General features: G+C 42.9%; 1 protein-coding gene across 1 annotated transcript in view; it reads right to left on the bottom strand.

Moving 5' to 3' along the window:
• Positions 1-16,780, bottom strand: part of TMEM181 (transmembrane protein 181) — a gene marked incomplete at both ends in the record, with an annotated part of 29,670 nt that extends 12,890 nt beyond the window's left edge. Inside the window, 4 exon segments of the mRNA XM_079532600.1 lie at positions 210-300; positions 1,599-1,654; positions 5,576-5,679; positions 16,650-16,780. Coding sequence (XP_079388726.1) covers positions 210-300; positions 1,599-1,654; positions 5,576-5,679; positions 16,650-16,780 — 382 coding nt within the window.
• Between the last annotated feature and the right edge of the window lie 5,726 nt (positions 16,781-22,506).

The following is a 22,506-nucleotide window of genomic DNA, read 5'->3' as shown; positions in this document are numbered from 1 at the left end:
CGTATCCCATGCACCTTCTGCATCCAATTCTCAAGATCAGCTCAATCCATCCCTTTACTGAGGGCAAGGGGCAGAGATGGAGAGACAGAGGGAAAACCCACCAAGCACAGCCACAAAAAAACAGAATTTGCTACACAACAACAACAAAAATATAGTACACAAAATTGGGTTGCCACAGCAGTTTCCTAAACACTAGGTAAGACTCTCACCATCATGCTGATCCAACTCGACTACACAGGTCAGCCACAGCTGTTGGTTATAAGTAGACAGTGGTGGCGAACTTAAATTAAAAGGCTTCAGCTGTTAAAAAAACACAACAAAAACCCCACCAAGGTTAGCATCAGTCATTATATTACACAATACATTTGCAGTCATAACAATGAAAGGTACACTAGGAACAATATTTTTCAGGAATAAATTTAATATGTGCTATTGCATGGACAGTACAAGCACCCCATATATATGTGTTTCAATGAAGCAGCTAAAGCAGCACACGGATTTTGCACAGCACTAAAATGCACTGACTACTTGAAGCACATAAAAGCAGCAGCAATAAAAAGAGTTCCGATATGAGAGATTTAGCCCCCCCCAAAAGACGTAATTTATAGCACTTTATCAGTCCACTCAGACTTGTGACCCCAGCCTGTATGCTACAGAATTAAAACAGTGTAAATCTAAGTATGTAAATCACAACTATCTTTCTACTGGTTTTCTATAAATCCCACATTCAAAAGCATAGGAGGTAACATTAACAGAGAAAATCTAATGCAGGAAAGGCATTTTTAATATCAATTAAGAAAAGCATTTTTTATTTTTTAAGTCCATCTATAGTGCAGTACCAATTTAAATGTGTGTAAGAGACCTACTGACCAAAAAAAACCAAAAAACCCAAACCTTCAGAAGTGTCATGGCATTTAACCAAACTACACTTAATTTTTTTTTTTTTTTATTTTTGTTTTTTTGTTAACAACTTCATAAAAATTATTTTAGTTATTTGTTTGACAGCAAAGAACTGGACAGAAATAGAAAAACTGAAAATGATAACATGAAAGCTTAATATGGAATACTTTAAGACAGTAAAGGTTCACAATAAGAGGTCATACTGCACTGTCATGGCCACTTGAAAACAGACAATTAAGAAGGAAAACAGACTTTCCTCCCCAGCTGAGAAAAAGGGGGGGGAAAAAAAAAAAAAAAAAAAAAAAAATCACAGGAGAGTTATCATTATTTGTCACTGAGAACATTGTTTTTCTGTTTCCTGTTCTCATCCTGGACCCTCACAAGAATCTCCAAGCACGAGCTCACCAGGGAATCCTGTCATGAGCGTTACTTCATAAGAATTACTGCGAAGAAACACTGCCCATCACAAAACTCTCTACCTTACCTACTTGCAAAAGACTAAAAATTGGTGCTGGGTCACATAGTGGTAGTAAAAGCACTGAATGTTCTGTTTCAAATTGGAAAGCATCAGGTGGCCAAGAAGCTTCCTAGTAGAAAATGAACCACTTAAAATAATGGGACTGGAGAAAAGGTGTATCTGACATTACGGATACCAAGTAAAATATTTGGATAATCCAGCACTATTTATCGACCCTTACCTTTATGCTGTTATTTAAGTCAGTTCTCGCTACAGAAGTTTCAATTACATTAGGACCTACATAATAAACAAGAAGGAAGAGAACAATATTGAAGGATCAGTGTAAACACAGGATTTCAAAACACTGTACAAAATACTTCCTCGCTAAGCAGGTAACTAGCACCCCCTCGGGCAGATGTTCTAACTGAAGGGTAGGTCACTTAGGCTTCTCAATATCATTAATAAACTTCCCCCCCCCAGCAGATTCTGCCATAATCTTCCTGAGCATAAATAGGGTGTAAATTATTAATCAAGAACTCCACGTCAGAAGTTCTACATGCATACTCCAAATTACAACAACAAAGACATGGCGTATTTTCCCTAAAGCTACATGCTGTAATTCTATGTTTCCCCTCCATGGGTGTCACAGTCATGAAAGTAGTCGGCTCCAGAAAAAGCCAAGTGAGCAGCAGAGGCACTGCTGTTACAGCACCCTGAAGCTCAATCAAGGGCTGCAAAAGCATCTGAAAAAACAGCTTTTTTTAACTGCACTTATCTCTCCAGTTTTTATGGCCAAACTGCTACCATTACCCAATTTACTTGGAAGATAACAACTATATTGCATTGCACTCACAACTGGACAAATACATTACATTGCATCTGACTGAGCAATTATAATGCCTTTTTATGTACATGTAGAGTATTTGATTGCATAATTAGTGACAGTACTTCGTAGCTCGTGCAGGATCTTGACTGTATTGGGCTGTTCAAGGAAGGCAACCCACAAGTGTGGTTAGGAATAGTGCTCAGACCAGCCAGATTGGAACCCTTCTTTTCTATAAAAATGGGGAGCTGTAATATATTATGTATACCATCGTAATAAATGTAATTGCACAGAAGTTCTACAAACAAGTTCTCCCAAAACACACAATCCAATCAATCAAAGTTTCAAGTCCACCTGTAGTGGGAGATATCCAGCTCTCTCCCACATTCCCACTCCTATGGCAATCACTCCTCCAATTTCTCCAGATAAAGACACACACACTGAATGTGTACTGATTAACTACATCTGTCCACTCACATCCTGCTCCCCTCTACATCTGTATGCAGTAAATGGGGAAAATACAAAACCTTTGTTTATTTTAGAAAAAAAACTCCAGCAGCTGTCTGGCTCCACCCTTCCCTCCAAAGAGATGGAATTAGATCAGGATCACATACAGCTAAGTCCTGAAAACCTCTAAGCACAGAGACTCCCAGAACACCCCTGGGCAATCTGTAACCACTCTTATGATTAAAAATAACAGCAATAGTTCTTAATATCTAACTGCAACGTCCTGCATTCCAGCTTGCATCTGTTGCCTCTCTCCCTGTCACCATACACTTATGAGAAGAGTCCAGTCCCGTCTTTTCTTTATTCTCTGATAAGGTTGTAGACAGCAACAAGGTCTTTCCTTCATCTTCTTAAATATGCAAGAACACAGAGGACTAGGGAGAAAGGATAGGATTAGGGAGAAAAGGAAATTATACTAAGGCACGAGTACACACACACAATAACTAAGCTTGAAAAATCACAGAGAATAGTAGGAAAAGGTCTGCAAGTATATACTGGGGTGTGAACAAACACTGAGATGCACAGCATCTAGGGAATAAACAGGGCATCTATGTGTGCCTGGGTCTCTGGTTCCAGTCCCAGTTAGCCTTCCTTGTCCAAGTTTCTCTCCTGTTTGGTATGGCAATTTAACACAAGTTACCAATCCTTTAAACATGCTGTTCCAGCCATAATATTAGTATTAAAAACTATGCAATAAAGACAGTTTTTCTACAAAGACCATGGAATTCAACGTAATGACAGAGAAGCAACAGAAAAGAAGGGTTTATAAATGAGTGAGCTCATTCATGAGCTCATTCTGGGCAAGACTCTTATGTTAGCTGACACAACAGTTAAGATAAGCATGCAGTATTGCTTGGGCTTCTATAACCACTCTAACTACAATATTAACCACTTTACAGACCTTAAGCTTCATATTACAATTCAATTTCACAAGCAGCTATTTGTTACAAAGCCAGCTGAGAATTACTGAACTTCCTGGTTCTCAAGTACATACAAACTACTGCCTGGGTACATTTTTGGCCAGTATTTTTTATCTCAAAAAGCATAATTGCTTTTCTGTAACTGCTCAGAGTTGATTAGGCATCACATTTCAGTAGTTAAGTATTAACGAAAAAACATCAGAACAAAACTTTCTGAAGAGCTCTTTTTAAAAATAAACCAGAAGATATGAAAAAACACTGGAGAAAAGCGATCACAATCCCAGTTTTTCAAAACTGAACAGCAACCAAAACAATAACTCGGTTCTACTGCTGTGCCTCTAGTAAGCAATATACTAAAGCTTTTTAAAGCATCTGACAGAAACATCTTGAGGTCTTATCACTGAATAAAACAACAACAACTGTACTTAAATTGCATTGTTAATACTTTCCTTTATTCTTGCTAAGCTTACAGAATCATTCGGAAGCAGAGAACCACTCTGAGATGAGGAACATGAAAACTGCATAGGTACAGGAAATGAGTTCTGCACTTATCCTGTCCTTGCACTCATCTCACCACAACGATCACAAAGACAAAGGGAAAGCGAGCAAGTGTAACCTGCAAAAAAACAAATCCACACTTCTTAGGTTACAAGAACTGAAAAGGAACAGCCTCCTCAGAGTAAGCTATATTCTTTACTCAGATGAATAGTTAAGACTGCTAACCTTCCCAAAAGAAGAACCACTGTATGAGGAATGGTATATAGGTCGCACATAAAGCTGGATGCATCTCCCACCTTTTCATTTACCTCGTGGGTTTGGTGAGTTTGGCTCACACCACACCCTTTGATGAGTGAACGCTCTATTGTTCGTGCCCCTCCCTCTGTTAACAGGAAGCATGAAGCTGTCAGCCAAAGCCATTAAAAATCACCACAGTGTAAGTGTTCATTCCGTGGCTCTCCTCCCAAGGCAAACAACTTTCTTTTAAAAATAATTAAGTTATAATAATGAACTGCGTCCAAGCTTCGTCAACAAAGCCATCCAACAAACCAGTCTCACAAGGAAAACAACTTTCCAGCTTTGCCAACTCCTGAAGGGAACCACAGACGAGTCCTGGAAGCCTGGCACAGTGCAGATGTTGGAGCACTGCTTACAGCAGCCCTGGAACAAAGGCACCCACAGCACTAGATCTGCGTGCAGGCAGATATAACACAAAAGACCTACAGCTCTATTTTAGGATTCACTCTTAAATAAGAATGAAATTCTCAAAGAGCACAGATGGCTGCTCGCCCATTCTCAGGTAAAACAATTTTAAGCAATTCTTAAAACTGACCTAATCTCAGTTTTCCATTTTATCATTCATATAAAATGTAAAAGTATTTTTTTAGTATTTTAGTCACAAAATAATGCCCTTCAGCATCCTTAGGCAAGTCAGAGGAAAAACACGGGTTAATCTTCAAGAACTGAAATAAGTTCTGTTTAAACCTTAGGCCTCAACAGTCAAGCAGCAGGAACAATGGACTTGTTCCATAGGTAAATTTTTAATGTTACCATGAATAAAGTGCTTTCTATAGGGTATGGATACACACAAAAAGCCCAAGTCAGGCAGGACTGGATGAACCAAATGCCCCTGCAGGCCTCTTCCTTCTAAAAGGAAGTGAAGGATGGGGTAGAGATAGAGACAGGTGCAAAGACTGGTCAAGATGGTTGTCATTGAGCAACACAGATCATGCCAGCTGATACAGAAATAAGATATCATGTGAGGAGCTGTTAAATGGTCTAACATGGTAGTATCCCTATTAAAAAAAAAAAAAACACGTGAGAAGGAATTTTCGTCCCCTGTAAGAAGTTATATTTCCTCAGATGTCTCAGGGGCAGTACGCTCATTAGCTTTCACCCACATCTGTAACTACCAGGACACTAAGACAAAGAATACAAAAAGGTAATGTTTTAAAAAGGCAACATCCTTACCTGCTATTCCTATGAAGACTGTCAAACCAAAACAGACAAAGAATACTACAAAAACCAGGACAAAATGTCGTTTGGACAGCGTATATAATCGCATCGGTGCCAGCCTACAGAAACAAAAGAAAGCACAGAATTAGCTGTCAATCTTATTCCTAAATTATTTAAAAAAAAAAAAAACAAAAACCACCCCTGTACTTGTTGGACAGATCAATACAATGGAAAAGATGTTACAACAAAGGTTGTGATGACAGAAGGACCAGCATGATAGAAAGGTACTACACAGGAAGGGAAGAAAATTGCTCACCCGTATCAGAAGATTCCAGGTTTGCAGCGGAAAGCTTCATCAAGGAAGGATCTCCATAAAGAGATCCTTCCCCAGCTGCAGTCAGCTCTTAAATGAGGTCTAAGAGAGGTGCAGCCAGGCTCCACTCATCACACAGCTGAACTGCCTTCACCTGTGCCCTGGTCACCCAGGGCTGACCAGGTCCTTTCCCCACGTGCTCAATCAGTGGTTCAGGCTGTGACTCAACAGTTCCCATACAATCCCCTTTACTATTCCTTCCTCCACAAAAAATATTAAACCAATCTTTGTGGTAACATGCAATACCAAGAAAAGAATACAAACTAATGCTACCTTATAGAGCAAAGATAACTACTAGGTATTATCAGACAGATGAATGGGCACATACACCCATATCCCACAACAGACAAATTTTGCATGTTTTTTTATACTAAGATTTTCTATTGTCCAAAGAGAAAGCAAGGCAAACAATTCACTTTGAACTAGTAAAAGCATATAATAACAATCTAAATTTTCTTAAAGAGTTAGGTATTACAGAATAAATTGCATTTTTTTAATTAATGGTGGAGTTTGAAATATCAAAATATCTGTTTAATGATGATGTGGAAACAAAGAAAGAACACAGCAGTAATGAGGAATGCAGTCAAGGGACTGTAAATGTTAAAAGTTTGCACAAAGTGGCTTTACAGGACTCTGGATAGCATCAGTAAACACAGGGTAACTTTTGTGCCCACTTGCACAGAGCAACAACCCAGTCCAGTTTAGAGGCCTCGCAGACAAATGCAATTTTAAGCTGACTTTTAAAAATCCCAGTTCATGGAGGCGCTCCAAACCAAGACTTGTCTGCACAATTTTTGCAGAGAAATAACTACACTACTTTTCCTAAACCAAGATCTTAACGCCTCAGTCTTTGTGCACTTAAAAGCCATTACTCTTGTGCTAGTATTAATAAGTAAGACATATTATCTGACTGACAATTTTTCAATGGTACCTTCAGTTCTACAGATGATCCTTGTTTACCAAGAACATCACATGTGGGGTACTCTCTTGATTTAACAAGAACTCTCTAATCTCAACAAGAAAGTGGTTGCTACGTGAAAATCATTTTAAAAATGTCAATATGCCTACATTGAATGTGACAGCCTAAGTGGATACCACATGCTCCCTGGAAGAGCACCTACTGAGCACTGCCCAGTAAATGAAAATTAACTCCATGAGCTGGGAAAAACTGAAGTGAGAGAAGTGACATATATACGTAGGGAACTATCACGCATATCTTAGCTCATATCTGGCAATATACTTAACAGCCACGGCCTGGTGCACGATGCACTTCTGACTTGCTATGCACATCCTTGGCTCTGTTGATGAGCTTCCAATTTTCCAAGTTTTTGTAGACATTCGGAGCTGTATTATGTGTAATACATGTAAAGCAGCTTCACCTCCTGAAGGGAAAGTCACCAGGGTTCCCTCAGCCAGCACTCACAGCTGTACAGTTACCAGCAATCAGCACCTTCCCTTAGTGTTGCACCAGAACACAGGTGTGCTCGCAAGCTTTCGAGGAAACCTGTTCCAGACATTGGTTCATTCTTTATTCCAGTTTCTCTGGATGGTGCAACACCTAACAGTCAAAATGGGTTTGCATACACCTGAAAAGCAGGTGTGCTGACACTTTACAAGGAGACATTTACACCAGACATGCTATGTCTTCTCCCCTTGCTTTTCACACTGCTACTCCTGAAGTCTCATTTAAGAGAATGGGTGTAGGTATTACACAGGTCAGTGCTGCTGTACTGATCTGTCCAGAGACCAGGCAAAAGAGCAAAGTAAGAAGAAAAACAAACAAACAAATGGAGATGAAATAGCTTATCTCAGAAAAAGAACATTCACTGAAATGATCCATGTAAGGATTTGAAAATGAGATACATACTGAAAAGTATCAAAGAATTGTAGAATGGCTTGAGTTGGAAAGGACCTCACAGATCATCTAGTATGCACAGAATTCGCTCATATAACCGAGTATGCAGAATTAGATCCCCTCAGACTCAACTTGTATCCATCTCAAACCGTTGCACCAGCAGTTATCAGTGTCTGGTACTTGCATTACCATGTTAGCAACAATTACAAATTGTAAATCACAAAGTATATTGCCCTTGAGAAACAGGAGTACTCCAGTCTGTAGGATAACAGAAGCATTTCGTCTCTTTAAAAGAAACCCACTGATTTCTGACCCCTTAAAAAGTCTGAAAATACAAACTTGTGGAAGTGTAAGAGCCAAAAGCAAAATCAGTGAAACACAAAAGGTAAGCTATTTATTTTCATTTCCTTGTTTATCACAACCAAATACATACTTCAAGCAGGCTGGATGTACCAAACTATGCATACAGAAATCATATACGCATACACATCTTCTGAAAAGGTCATATCTACCTGCAAGACAGAGGAAAGCAAGAAAGGACAAAAGGAAACAAAAACAATAGTACCTGAGAGTCAAGGCTGGAAAAATACAACCAAACCGAAATAAGAAGAGGAACAAGAATAACAAGTCAGACCCACAGAACATTTCTATGGGGTCTCACGTAATTTAAAACACACTGATAAATATTGACCCACGCTGGATGTGATGGAAGACATGCATCTGTGCATTAAAGTCCTACGTGATCAGGTAGGATAACTATAACTGAACTTTGCTCCCTAAACTGGTCTGTGAGTCCTCAGCTGTGTAGCATGCAGCTGGCCAGCAGAACCATCCTACCTAGCAACAATTTGGAGATAAAACCGGTTGTGTGACAACATCACTAGCAGTCCTTCAGAAATGCCTATTGACACAGCACCAAAGTCCATTCTGATGAATTCTCTACAGATTTACAAGAATAATTCTCACTCCCTTCAGAAGCCATTTGCTATGAAGCTAGACCTTAAACTAAGGTGATTTTGGCCAAAACATAGTTAAACATCAAGGCCTTTACTCACAAAACCAGCAACACTGGAACCCAGCAGCTTACACCCCAACACTTCCATCAGTGCTGAAGTGATACAAATGCTGTGCCAGAGAACTTCCAGAGACTTTGTGAAAACACCTCACTGTTTTTAAGTCACAATCACCACACAACACTTTTTGTTAAGAGCAAACAAGAAAGCTCAGCCAAATATTAACTGCAGTTATCATGACAGCCAACAACAATTTATTACGCTCCTACAGAGTGCTGTAATTTTCCGTCACCCCTCCTTGCACTCACAGAATTTCCTTGTCACTCTGTGGTGTCCCATTTCAGCCTATCACCATCTGACAAGACAGGCAGATAAAACGACTCTCCTGCACGCTCACTGTTTTACATCTGCCTTTTGGAAAGAGATCATATAAAATTTATGAACACAGATAAATGCAAGTTGATGACTTCCTACCAACATCTGAAAGGCCTAAAAAGAATGAGACATTTGGAAAGCACTTAAGGGAAGATTCAAAAAGAAGCCTCACTCCGGAAGCACTTGTACAAGGGAGTAAAGAATTGTGCTTCCCTTTATCAGTGGAAGAAGCCTTTTCACTCCAGCCAAGGCAGCCTAATAAGGCTCAAGGAAAAACACCCCATGTTCACAGATTTGTCAGGAAACTTTCACACCCTGGATTTTTAAGCTAACTCGGATAGAAAGTGATATTTTATAGCTACATTAGATTAAAACTAACTGCAAACAGCAGAATGTACAGCGATACAACAGGGATATATTTGACATCTGAAACGGTAGTCAGTAAAAACTACAGCAATGTAACTTGTGACAGGCGAGCAATGGAAATGCATACTTGTAATAACTGTAATCTTTCAGTAGCCATTCACATAACAGACATAAAGGTGAGTTACATTTTGCTCTTTGAGCCACGTTTTGGGTCAAGGTGTTACACAATTGTTTACCTCAGGGTATTTCTCATTTCCTCAACATCACATCACTTCCCTTGCCTGCACTATGCAGCCTCTACTACAACGTCATCACTAAAAACAAACCATTTAATAGTTATAATGCTCTTCACTTAAGAATATCACTTTCAGATGAAGAGGATGGGACACAAGTGGGATTAAGAAGCAGTTGATATCAAAACCACAAATAGTTCACTTTTACGCATGTTTTTTTAGCCTATAATGCTCTGCCTCCTTTTAGACTCTCCCGAATGAAAGCACAGGAACCACTTTGATTTGAAGTGCTGCATATAGAATCATTAAGATTGGAAAAGACCACTAAGATCATGAAAACCAAGCATCAGCCCATCCCCACCATGCCCCCTACCCATGTCCTCAGTGCCACATCCGCACAGTTCTTGAACACTTCCAGGGACATGACTCCATCACATCCCCAAGCAACCTGTTCCAGTGCCTCACCACTCTTTCTGAGAAGGATATTTTTCCTAAAATCCAACCTGAATGCTTCCAGGCACAACTTGAAGCGTTCCCTCTCATCCAATTGCTGTTATGTGGGAGAACTGACACCGAACTCGCCACAACCTCCTTTCAGGCAGTTGCAGAAAGCAATAAGATCTCTCACGAGCTTCCTCTTCTCCAGACTAAACCATCCCAGCTCCCTCACCTGCTCCCCATAAGACTTGTGCTCCAGACCCCTCACAGCTTTGTTGCCCTTCTCTGAACACACTCCAGTGCCTCAACACCTCTCTTGTTGTGAGCAGTACTCAAAGTGTGGTCTCGCCAAGTACATAAGGAATACACTATGCACATCCACAGCACCAAGACTACCAGCACATACCCAATTTCCCTCTTTTAAAGGCCACTGTTGGCTCCACTGTCCCCCAGCACACCATGAATTCCCCCTTGCAGATGCACGATGCCACAGTAACAGCTAAGGAAGGATGCAGGACACACAGCTGCGTGCAGCAGCAGCACTGTGTGGTACTGTTACATGACAGCTGAGCATGGTTATATCAAACTTCTCCTGTCTTTGGTGGCTGTTTTACGTCCTTTCTGCGTTGCTCACCAATGTCGGAGCGATCAGCCAGGGTTATTGCTCTGTTGGTGCAGAGGGACACCTGGGGAACAGGTTTTTCTCTTGCCTTCACCGACACAACCTGAGATGTGGGGTTATTCACCATATGGAAAGAAAACTTTCTGCGTGTGGCTTCTCTGAGTTTTCTGATTTGCAGAAATCAAGTCAAATAATCACAAATATCAATCCAACCCCACCGATCTATTTCCTTAACGAGAAATGAGGTGCGCACGCCGGATAACAACAACTCGGGTTCCCGCCGCTGAGCGGAGAAGGACTTTTCCTCCCCGTCCCGACCAAGCGTCCTTCAGCCCTGCCGCGGGCCGGGCCGCCCCGGGGCTGCTGCACAGTCGCTCGCCGCAGTCACCGCTGAACTGCGGGGCAGAGCAGTCCCGCGGCGCGGCGCACCGCACCCGGCCCCGGCAGCTCCCGCGATCCCCGGCCCCGCGCCCCCCCGGCCGCTCCCCGCCGCCACCGCCACCGCCACTCACGGCTCCATCCCGGCGCCGCATGCGCAGTGCAGGCGCCACCCCCACCGGCCGGCGCCGCAGCCGTGGCAGGACCGCCGGCAAAACCTCCCGGCGGCTTCCGACTGCGTCACCCGCCCGCCCCGCCGCGCCGCCACGGGAGCGAAGGGCGACGCCGCTAGGAGGGGGCGGCGGCGCCGCTACGGCGAGCGGCAGCGGACACGGGGCGGGGCGGGGCGGACACCGCGCACGAAGCGGCTCCGCTGCCGGGAGGACCTCGGGTGCTGGGGATGGAACCTGGGAGTGAGCCGTTATCTCGCAGCCCCTAGGAGTAACTTCATTTTGCACAGGTGCTGAGATGAAGCTGGGTTTTATTCTGCCTTCCTGCTGAGTCTCCCGAGGCTGGGCAACTGCTGTCAGTGCAGCTGGTGGAGATGATAAGAATTGGTGAACCGGGGATGTTGCCAATTTGTATTTTGTGCTCAGTTTTCATGGCTGTAACATTCGGTTCTGAAAGTCTGTGCTGCAATTAGAATCATGGAATCATTACGGTTGGAAAGACCTCTAAGATCCCTAGTCCAATTGCCAACTCATCACCACCACAACCACTGACCACGTCCCTCAGTGCCACATCCACACGGCTCTTGAACACCTCCAGGGACAGTGACTGCACCACCTCCCTGGGCAGCTTGCACCACTGTCTCACTGCTCTTCCTGACAAGAATTTTTTCCTAATATCCAACCTGACCCTCCCCTGGTGCAACTTGAGGCCATTCCCTCACATCCCTATTGCTGCTACCTGCGAGAAGAAGCTGACCTCAGAGGTACACTTGGATACCCGGTGCCCAGGACAGGATGAGAATCAGAGCTACCTACTAGCTGTGACATGTGTCATGTATGTAGGGTCCAGCCACCTCAGTGTGACTCCAGAAATAATCACATCAATCAACCAATGTATGATTAAAAAACATCTCCTCCATGCTTCCATTAAAAGCTTGCTTAGGCAGCTAAATGGTTTCACTACAGTCCGTTTTTAAAGGCACTTAACATCAATAATATACTCTCAATAATTTTACTTGATTAGCCTAAGGGCAATTGACATTGTTACTGGTGAGCTGCCAGCCCTGTCTGCCCCCGTGTGGCTGCGGTGAACCTAACAGAAGGCTCCTGGCAATGTGTCTAGCCAGCGACATCAGTAGCCATCACCTCAGTCGGAGCTTACAGCATGGGGGATCACACCATAACCGCACAAAAAGGCTGTGCTGAGACATTTCAGGCCCAGCTGCGTCCTTCACACTAGAGCCATTCAGAGCAGCCTGTAGGTCATTCTCTTAATCTTGGAGTATCACTGCTAAACTCGACATCAGCACGGTGCTTCGCTGTATCAGCTGATAGGCTAGCAGGCTATGTTCATTAACCTGACATTGTTTTTTTCATGAATATCAAGTTGTTGCTTACAGTTAATCCATTCTGAAGATAGACCTCAATTAAGCCACCCTCCTGCTCTCCTGTTTATCAGGAAGGCACTTTAATTGCTTGTTTTCCTATAAAAATATTTCCAGAATGCTGAACTCTGCAATGTTAGCCTGAGGACAGAGTTATGAAACTCCCACAGAAATACATGTCAGCTGACTGCCAGGCTGTACCTTCCAGTAAGCTTGGCATACCTCATTGATGACATGTTCAAGAGAAAAATGTGCAGGTGTTTTAGTACAATTGGCAGTAAGTTCATTTTTTAAACCAGTATCTTATTTAAAATTGCTTAACGCAGGGAAGAGAGAGTCATCAGCTGCCAGCTCTCCACCAGCTCCTCCTACCCTGCCATGGCCTAGCAGGCACAGTGGAAAAGGAAGGAAGCCACTGGTGGGAATGGAGGCATCAGGTAACAAAGTGCTCACTGAAGTAGCCTCTTTGCAGCCATTTTTCAGGGCTAAAAGTTAGAACAGGCTCTGAAACCACTGTAATAAATCAAGGACTGATAGGATAATGTCTTACTTCTCCCTTCTGACTTCTCTAAGATTATCTACTGCACCAAGCATCTCCCAGCATGCCAATGACTTACATAGTGCTGTAGCAGCACTACGTCCATCCAACCTTGTTCCAGGATCACCAGTTAGGTTATTTAGTATCACATGCATTAGTCTGCAAACTTCTTTTGTACAAGCATACCACAAAGCGCCACACTGTCTTGAGGGAACTCTTAACCTAGACAGATGGCATTGACTGGCATACTGAGACATGGCTAACCCTGCTCTCCTCATCCTCTCTCAAGTGCTAGGTCATCCAGCACCACTTGCTCATGGAGTTGTATATCAAAAGGCACAATTTGGATTACGGGTTATTGAACAGAACAAACTCACTAACGTGGATTCCCTTTCATTCATACAGAGTGAATTCTGCAGCTTTGAGGACTGAGGATGACATAGCTTGAGATGGCTGACGAGTCTCTCACCTTTAGTTGTTACCTATTACCAAGGAAAAGGCCAATCACATATTGCTGTTGAACCACATGTTAAAAAAAAAAAAGAAAAAAAAAGCACAGTGCCTTAAAGGAAATCATCACCAAAAAGATGTCACTAGACTGGGACAGCCTCAGAGCTGAATCAGAAGTGACTCAGTCACCATGCAGTGAGAGCACATCTGCTTGGGATAAGAGCTTCACCAGCTGCCTCTGAGCTAGGTCATTCCCCTCACCAACTCCCCAGTCCCTGAAGATGAGCACATATCAACATAATGCGTAAGCAGAGTCAAGAAGAGCTACTACCCTGCCAGCCACAAAGGGCACAAAGTTTGGTATTCTTCCATCTTTCCATCACCTCTGCCCCAAAGCCTTTCAGTCCTGAGTGTTCCTGTTCCCTGTTGACACTCCTTGAGTGTCCCTACATAACTCAGAAGTGAGACTGTAGCAGTCAATGTTTTATTTAATTATTTATCTTTCCTAGCAAAAATTGATTACTTGCAAACTCAAGCCCCTCTCCTTCCCTAACACTTAATGGACTAGAGCTCTCAATTTCCATAACGGCAACGGAAACTATCAGTCAGTGCCAAATGGCTTCTCAAGAAGGAGAGAGTTAAGACTGGCAGTGGTCAATAGCCACACATTTATGTACACAGTGCATGAGAGAAAAAAACTTGCTCTTATATGGTTTTATTGTCTTTTCACTTTGTTGGTCTGATACATTATTTGCTTTTAGTAATCTCACTATTTTAGACAATCTCTTTGTTTTGAAGCCACACCACAATTCTTTCGCCAAATTTCCAAAATGTCTTCTCTCTGGTTAGGCTCCCCATTGCATCCTTGAGTTGATGCTCATTTGTAACCTCATTTGTAACCTGACCAAAAGTACTGAATAAAATAGAGAAAAAGGATGAAATTCTTCATTATCCTTCCCGCAAGTGAGAGTTGGCTGTAAGAAGAATGCGCTGTAGTATCTAAAACTAGTGACCAGAGATCTTCCATCTTACCAAGAATCTAAAGGCAGATGGCACTGCTGCATCCATTGACCCATGCATTCATGCAATAGCAGTTATGCAGTAACAATAGCAAGAAACTTATTTGGTTTAAGTCAGTGAGGTTAAGATCCTAGGAATGCAGAGAAATACTAGCATAGTATCTTTGTCATGAAAAGTTGTCTCCTTCCCAAGAGCACAAAATATCTCAATTTCACCATTTACCATCCTAAAAGTTCTCCAACTGATACCTTGTGGGGATATGCTCTCTGAAGGAAAGGCAATCTAATGCTAACTCTACAAGCCCATTTGATTCAGTGAGGTTGTGTCTTCTCTGTTCAACACAAAAAGTCCCTCCGTATGTACTTGCCATCATATAACAGCGTTAAGAAGAATTTACTTCAGAGAGCTTGGGTTTCTTCTGAAAACAAAACCGAGCACATGCATATCCCAGGACTTCTCATTTCTTAATCTAAAGGTTGTTCCTCCTTTCTTTACTCATTACAGCATCAATACTCATTACTGCTCTCCAGAAGCACAGAGGTAGATCTTCATCACACTTCATTGCTTTCCATGGTACCACACATTGTGCCCAGATGCAATGAGCCCTGCTCTGACACACAGACCATGGCTGTTTTAAACTCTGCCAAGCTGCCAGGTACTTTTTCCAACCTGTATGATGCTCTGTAATCCTTGCTATTGAGAACAAGAGGCTAGGTTCTCTATGATGTTCCACAGCCTTCAATGGGGAAAGCAGGCATAGCATACTGAAATCCAATGACCTAAGCAGGAGAACTGTCCAAAAACACTCAGAAGTAATAATGCTCAGATTCATAGTAGAGCTCAAAGGAGAGCACCTTGCAAGGTGCCTAGCCTTTCTTTTTGCCTGAAGAGAACAGACACCACATCCATGTCTTTTTTGATATGCCCTTGTCTTGTAAAAAATCACTGTTCCCATACCCTTTTTTACAAAACATATGTAACTCTTCATTCCCCAACCTGTATTTGTCAATATTATTGTCTGTGTAGTTCCTGGCATTTGTTCCTTCTAATTTTCTTTCAACTTTTTCTAATCATTTCTCTGAGCCAAAAATTCATTTAATTTATAACCATGTCCTCAAACACATTTGGAGTCACAGAATCTTTAATGTTGGAAAAGACCACTAAGATCATCTAGACCAACCATCAGCCCATCCCCGCCGTGCCCACTAGCCATGTCCCTTATTGCCACATCTACAGTTTCTCAAACATCCCCAGGGATGGTGGGTGCCTGCCTCTCTGGGCAGTCTGTTCTAATGCACTGCCACTATTTCTGAGAATACTTTTTTTTTCCTAGTATCTGAATACCTGAACATCCCTTGGCACAACTTGAGGCCATTACCCTTCATTATTTTCCTAGCTTTGTGCAATACCCGAACATGCATACCCGCTAGCTATTATGGACACAGCAGACAGGCACAGAAGCAGTGTACAGTTCCATTCAGGACATCCATCATTCCTTCCAATCCAGCATCGTCAATAACTATCATATCGTAACCGATTTTGTAGCTCTCCCAGCGCTGTTTCGTGGCCTTTTTATACCCAGCTACATGGCAGAGGATAGGCCTAGCGCAGGGCTGTGCAGAGGGATACCCGCACTAGGCACCTGTGCGATCTGGATGCTGGAGGCAGAAGGGGGGTGTTGGGTTGGCTGTGCAGCGTCTGGGGAGCTGCCAGCTATCAGTAGGGCCTTGTGCCTTAAACCGACCACAGATCCTTTCCCCCTTGGCCAGACCCTCGGATCGGCCAGTCGGGACACCCCGCGTTCCCCGCTGCCAGCCCCGCGGAGCCACCCCTGCGACACGGTCCCGCTCCGGGAGCTCCGCACCGCGCCTACCGATAATAGCGGTCATCCTTGTAGGGGGTGAGGTCCTCCCTGATCTCCCGGTAGGTCTCCCGTACCCTCTTGCAGAAGCGCTTGAGCTCGCCGCACAGCGGGCTGCCGAAAGCGGCGAAATCCGCCTCCATGCCGCCTCAGGCGCAGCGCTCCGCCATGCCGCCGCACGGCCCGCCCCGCGCTGCGCAGCTCCTCGGGGTGGGGCTTCCGCTCGGTGCTGCTTTTTCAGCACCACGGACAGCGGCAGCCGCGGCCCAGGGCCGAGGGGAGACCTCTGCTTCAGCTGAGCGTACCTGCGAACAGATGGAGGCTTAATGCCTTATATACATATATACGCAAACCACTCTATTCTTAAAAACATTCTGCCTCTGTTTACAATGAATGCCCTGATTATTCATAATCTCTTTTACTTTCCTGACCCTCTGGCAGCCTAATATGCGTAAAAGAAATGCTATGCTAAACCTTCTTTTCACAGTCGTAAGGCTGCAAAGGGCCCGACCTTAGGAACTGCACTGTTTGGAGTTTAAGAATGGCTTCTACTGATGCCTTTTCATTTGGAATAGTGCTGTGTCACCTTCACCTATGTTAGACTTTAAACTTTCCTCAGTAAACACGACTCTATCAATTCCAACCTTAATATTTTCCATGAATTGAATTCACGTCAGCTGTGGTGTGCACACTGAGAATGAAAGTTTGCTGCTACTGATACATTATTATTGTTTCCAGAGAGCATAGATATAAATCTCAAAATCTGCTTTATTGTCCTTCCCATGGAAGCATCTTCCCTACGTGAGTTCAGGAAGACAGGCTGAGCTGTTTTGCAGTCTTGCCCTCAGTCTACATTTTATCCCTTGTAGTTATCAGTCAACTTCCACATCTCACCAAGATGAGGTACACGAGATGTCATTTCAGGTGGTGCAATGGGACAACATGGCTCCCACCATAGGTGGGGTAAGGAGAGGAAGAATTGTCTTCAAATGAGAAATTTTCCTTCCCAGCTCTGGGTATTTCTAAGTCTGAAAAGACATAGGCAACAAGATAAAAGCCACACACACACACACACTTAGGCTGGAAGGCTACAAACAATAGAACATGAACTGTTCTGGCAGAAGGCCCAAAGAGGAGCAAAGAGACTTGCCACTTTAGGGCAGAGCTTGATCATTAAAACAGACAATACTAAACAGTCACTACTATTAAAACCACCTGCCTGTCTTCTTTTGGCAAATTCTAATGAATTAAACCATTACTCCTCAGGAGCCAACTGATCACACTGCTGCCTTTATAGGTTATCATTGTTTCCTGCCTGTTTGGTACATTCATGGATTACAGTAGGCTGGCACAGAAAAGCATTCAATTCTGCAGATTGCACAACTTCATTAAAAGCAAAGGGAGGTCAAAGACTCACAGTTCTGACAAGATGCAAGAGCAACCAGCAAATTCCCTGCACTTTGACTCTGAGGACAGCAACTTGCCATATGCATTTCAGGGCACTTTGAGAACACTTCAAACAGCAACTTCTGTGTCAGCCTTGTTTGAGTTCTGCTGCTTTTTACAGCACATAATAAGAGACAGGCAGCATCAAACTGCATCTGGGAACAAGCCAACCTAAAGCAATGTTGAGAATCCTATAAATCTCAGTTAGAAGCTAAATGTCTGGAACTTCATACATCCCCTGGGTGCTCCCAGTGAGGGGAAGAACAGCCCCAGGACTCTATAACTACAATGTGATCAAGCTCAACATCTGCTCACTGAGCGCAGCATATAATCTCATGTGGATAAGGTTTATTTTGGAGGTGGAGCTTAACAGAAGTCTTCAACATAGTTTTTCTTTCTGATTCTCCCCTGTGTATAGTTAGCATTTTACACATTAGCCACACATATTAGATTCCGATAGTATCTAAACACAAAGCTTAGAAATCCAAGTAAATGCATTCAGATTATTACTTTAGGCTCTTTCAGAAGAAACAGTAGCTGGTGCTGAGAAGGTGAAGAAATACACGCTACCAATTGAGGGTTTTTTTTGTTTTTTTTTTTTCCAGCAGAAGAAGAAAAAGCACAACCAGGCACAGCTGTTCAGAAAATATTTTCCCCTTCAAAATTGCTCTGAGCTGGAAAGAGGCAGCTTCAGACTGCAACAACTGCTGTTTCCCTTCAGAGGGGAGCTAAGGACTGGCACATCAGATCGCACAGAAAAAAAAACAGATGTTCATGCTGACTTTCCCAAGGTAAGACAGTATAAGCTGCTGTCATCAGGCTGCAAATACACGTCTGGATCTAGCTGCCTGCAGGAGCTGTCAGTGAGCATCCCTGAATAGGATGAGTAGAAACTGTGCTAAGCCCCACAGGAACTTCAAGACCTTGGTCTATCCTACCATCTTCTTCACTACTGCCTTGATACGGGAAGAAGATAACCCCTGCCTGTTCCCAAACCACCTTGGTTTGACTGTTGCCTCCTGTCAGAAAACCAGTTGGTCACAGCTAATCAGTTCCATGCCTGTGGCTGTTGCCATATGGCCCTTACTGCTCCTGCAGAGGATCACGGGGGTTTGCTGGGTCACTCACAGTGATGCAAGGCTGCTCGTTTATTTGAAGAGTGGCACAGAGGCATCAGCTGGGACAGCCCTTGACAGATCATCTTTAGCAAATAATCTCTTAGCTGACAGGGGCTTTGGAGCCATGGCTAGGCTTGTCATCACTGTAAGGAATGAAGCTTTCGGCAACTCGCTGCAGCTGGGAGTCCTGACCCCTCAGATCAGTCAGGCAAGAAACACTCATCTCTTCCTGTCTTCAGAGACAAATTTTTCTGCCTGCTTTGAAGAGATGGGAAGACAAGAAAATAAAATGAGATCTATAATTTCTTTTGATCAAAAGATAAGAAGATTCCCTTGAAAGGTAGTTTCAAGGATCGGAAAGAGGAAAACTGAATTACCACTGATTCAACACTCCTTTGTATCTCTTAGTATGGCTGGGAAGGAAAAGCCCACTTGGAAAGCAAAGGGAAGACCTAAATGGACTAATTGGGAGCATGACAAGGATGCGTAATCAATGAATATATATATATGCTATAATTAAGAAATATACAGGAAAGTTAGCCTAAACAGGTTATCACACTAAAGAAGAAAGCTTACCCTTGTCCTGGGCTCACTGAGAAGACTCCAAGAGGAGCAATCTCCAAAAGAGATTCTTCCCCAGTGGTAGTCAGCTCTTCAATGGGGTTTAGGAGAGATGGAGCCAGGCTCCATCCCTTCCAGTAGCACAGGAGAATTGTCTTCACCTGTGCTCCCAGGGCTAACTCATTGCTCGCCTCAGGTGGACAATCATAGGTTCAGGCCGTGATTCAGCTGTTCTCATATACAAAGGTCCTAAAGTTACATTTTAACGTGGTGTTTTAGTGCGATTACTGGCTTTCAAGCATCAATCGCAGTTGGAATAAAAGTTTCTGATAGCACACAGCAGTTTAACTATCCCTACTCCTGTTAAAAATGGTAGTTGAAAGGGAAGATAAAAAATCAACAACTTGTGACTTCTAGGTAACAAACAGTGAAGTCTTAAGACTACCCGCTTACTTTTAATTACTGTTTACCATTTGTATTTTGGTTTCCTTAATCAGTGAAATAGACCATCATTTTTTACTTCCTAATTCTCACACAGCAGAATGTAGCAAGCATGCCTCATAAGCACTATCTTCAAACCATACAGCTTTATTTTCTAGAAAGTTAAAAAATGTTTGAGAAAATACATATAATGTTATATGCTGCCAGTTATAAAGTGCCACTATAAAGTGCCTATTTTAAGCAAAACATTTGATGTGTATGCTTTATGTTGATTTCAAGATGCCTACTATCCTTTCTTTGAAAGTCAGGTCCCTTGTGAGATAAAATCTCATCTTTTAGGAATATACAGTATTAATTGAATAACAATATGGCAATAATAAGGCTAAATGTGGGTGGCAGGCTGATATAAAGACAGGGACACCAACGTCAGGGGCAAAACAGTCTTAACACAAGGAAATCAGTTGAGATCAGTACTCCAGTCCTCTCCATGGGCAGTGGTCCCTTTGACAGGGCGTCACAGAGCACCTTCTCCTCCTCCTCCTGCCTTGGTGCTCCCTGATGTTTCTCACTCTCTTTGTCCCCCCTCCTCTCTCTGTCTGCCATTTTCTACCCTTTCTTAAGCAAACTTTTGCTGTGGTGCCGCCATCTTGGTGGTGGGGCCCAGCCCTGCCCTGAGGTGGGGCCATCAGAGCAGCCTGGAACCAGCTGTGTCCAACCCAGGGCAGTCCTGCCCCCATATCACAGAGGCCTTGCAGCCCTCTTGCTGCCAAAATCTTGCTACTTGAGCACTACGCGTTATTATTCTGACGACACTTTTACATTATTTATAACTGTTCTGTTTGTTTCTGAACTGTTTTACATATATCTCAATGGAAGCAATTAAGCAGCAAAATAATGAAAAGTGTCAAAAGTTTTGGAAAGCTTCTCCTTTCCCTCTTAGAAGCAGATTATTGCCTGCATGCACAGCTACATGTACATTAATGAAAACAACCTTTAGGTACTGCTACATCTAACCAGAAACATGCAGTAAAACAAAGGTTTTACTCTGTGCCTGTGCGTCTCCTCTCTTCAGCTAATTGCTTCTGAACCACAAAGCAAAACACAAGATTAAATACAGAACATAACATGCAGCAACTTATTTTTACTCAAATAGAAAACGTAGGCAACTAGTTTTGCAGCCCACATTGCAGAATTACCAGCATTTTGGAATTAACCAGCCCAGCCTGCAGAAACCAACAAATGTGTCTCTTTCTCATTCGCATGGGACTGCAGCTAATTTGCAGGACTTGGGTGTAGTTCTAAGCTCCCAGATCTAAACGTGTGTAGCCAATTCAGGAGCTCATGCAAAACAGGGCCTCCTCATCCTCAGGCCCTTGCTCCTCGTTCCGGTGTAGGAAGGAAAGAAAACCTGTGTGCACAGAGTGAAGAAACCAGTCATGTCCTCCTGCCAGGTCAGCATCTGGCTGATGAGGGCACTAAGAATGCAGCAAATGCCTCTGGAGATAATTCTCCTTTTGTCATTGCATCTTTCACACAATTAACCTCTGCATGTAACCAAAATGCATTTAAACAGAACAGTGTTGACTGGAAAATCTCACAGGATGGAGAACCCATGATTTTGTTCCCATGTCAATCATTTCCTTCACTGAATGCATTCTCTTCGTATTTGGTTTTAGCTTCCCTAGTCATTAGTGCCTGTTGTGCTTTTCTCTGCTAAACTGAAGTGCCTTTTGATACCAGCATTTTAATTTTTTAAGATACTGAGAATTGTTCAATTATGCTCTTCTCTGAAATAAGCTAAATAGACAAAACTCTTGCTGCAAGGCATTTTATTCAATTTTTGAACTTCACTATTTTTCAACATCCCCTCTTTTTCCGAGACTGTTTAAAAACCTAAGTACTAGAAGCACACACAATACTCTATCAGGTGATATCAATTCCCTACTTTCAATGCCCTATTTAAAAATCTAAGGAACGTGCTCTCTTTTTCTAAGAACATCTCTTGGATCTGCTAACATATCACATTGAGATACTTGTCTGCTCTGACGTGTAACTCATCAGACTAGCAGCTTTTTGAGCTAAATTACTGATCTGGATATATATATGTACATTCCTTGCTCCTAACCATCTAACTTCACATTTGCCTGTAATAGAATTGCATTTTGTCTGCAATGCCTTATGGCGTTCTCCTAATTACCATTCTGGCGTTTTTGTGCCATGTCCAGATTTTATAGGTCACAGTTCTGTATCTGCTTTTGAGTCCTTTTTATCATCAAATCTAGTACTCTGCAAAATCCTGTCAG

This window comes from Tetrao urogallus, assembly GCF_951394365.1.
Source record: "Tetrao urogallus genome assembly, chromosome: 2".
NCBI classification, from domain to species: domain Eukaryota; kingdom Metazoa; phylum Chordata; class Aves; order Galliformes; family Phasianidae; genus Tetrao; species Tetrao urogallus.
This window is presented reverse-complemented; position numbering and strand designations above follow the sequence as displayed.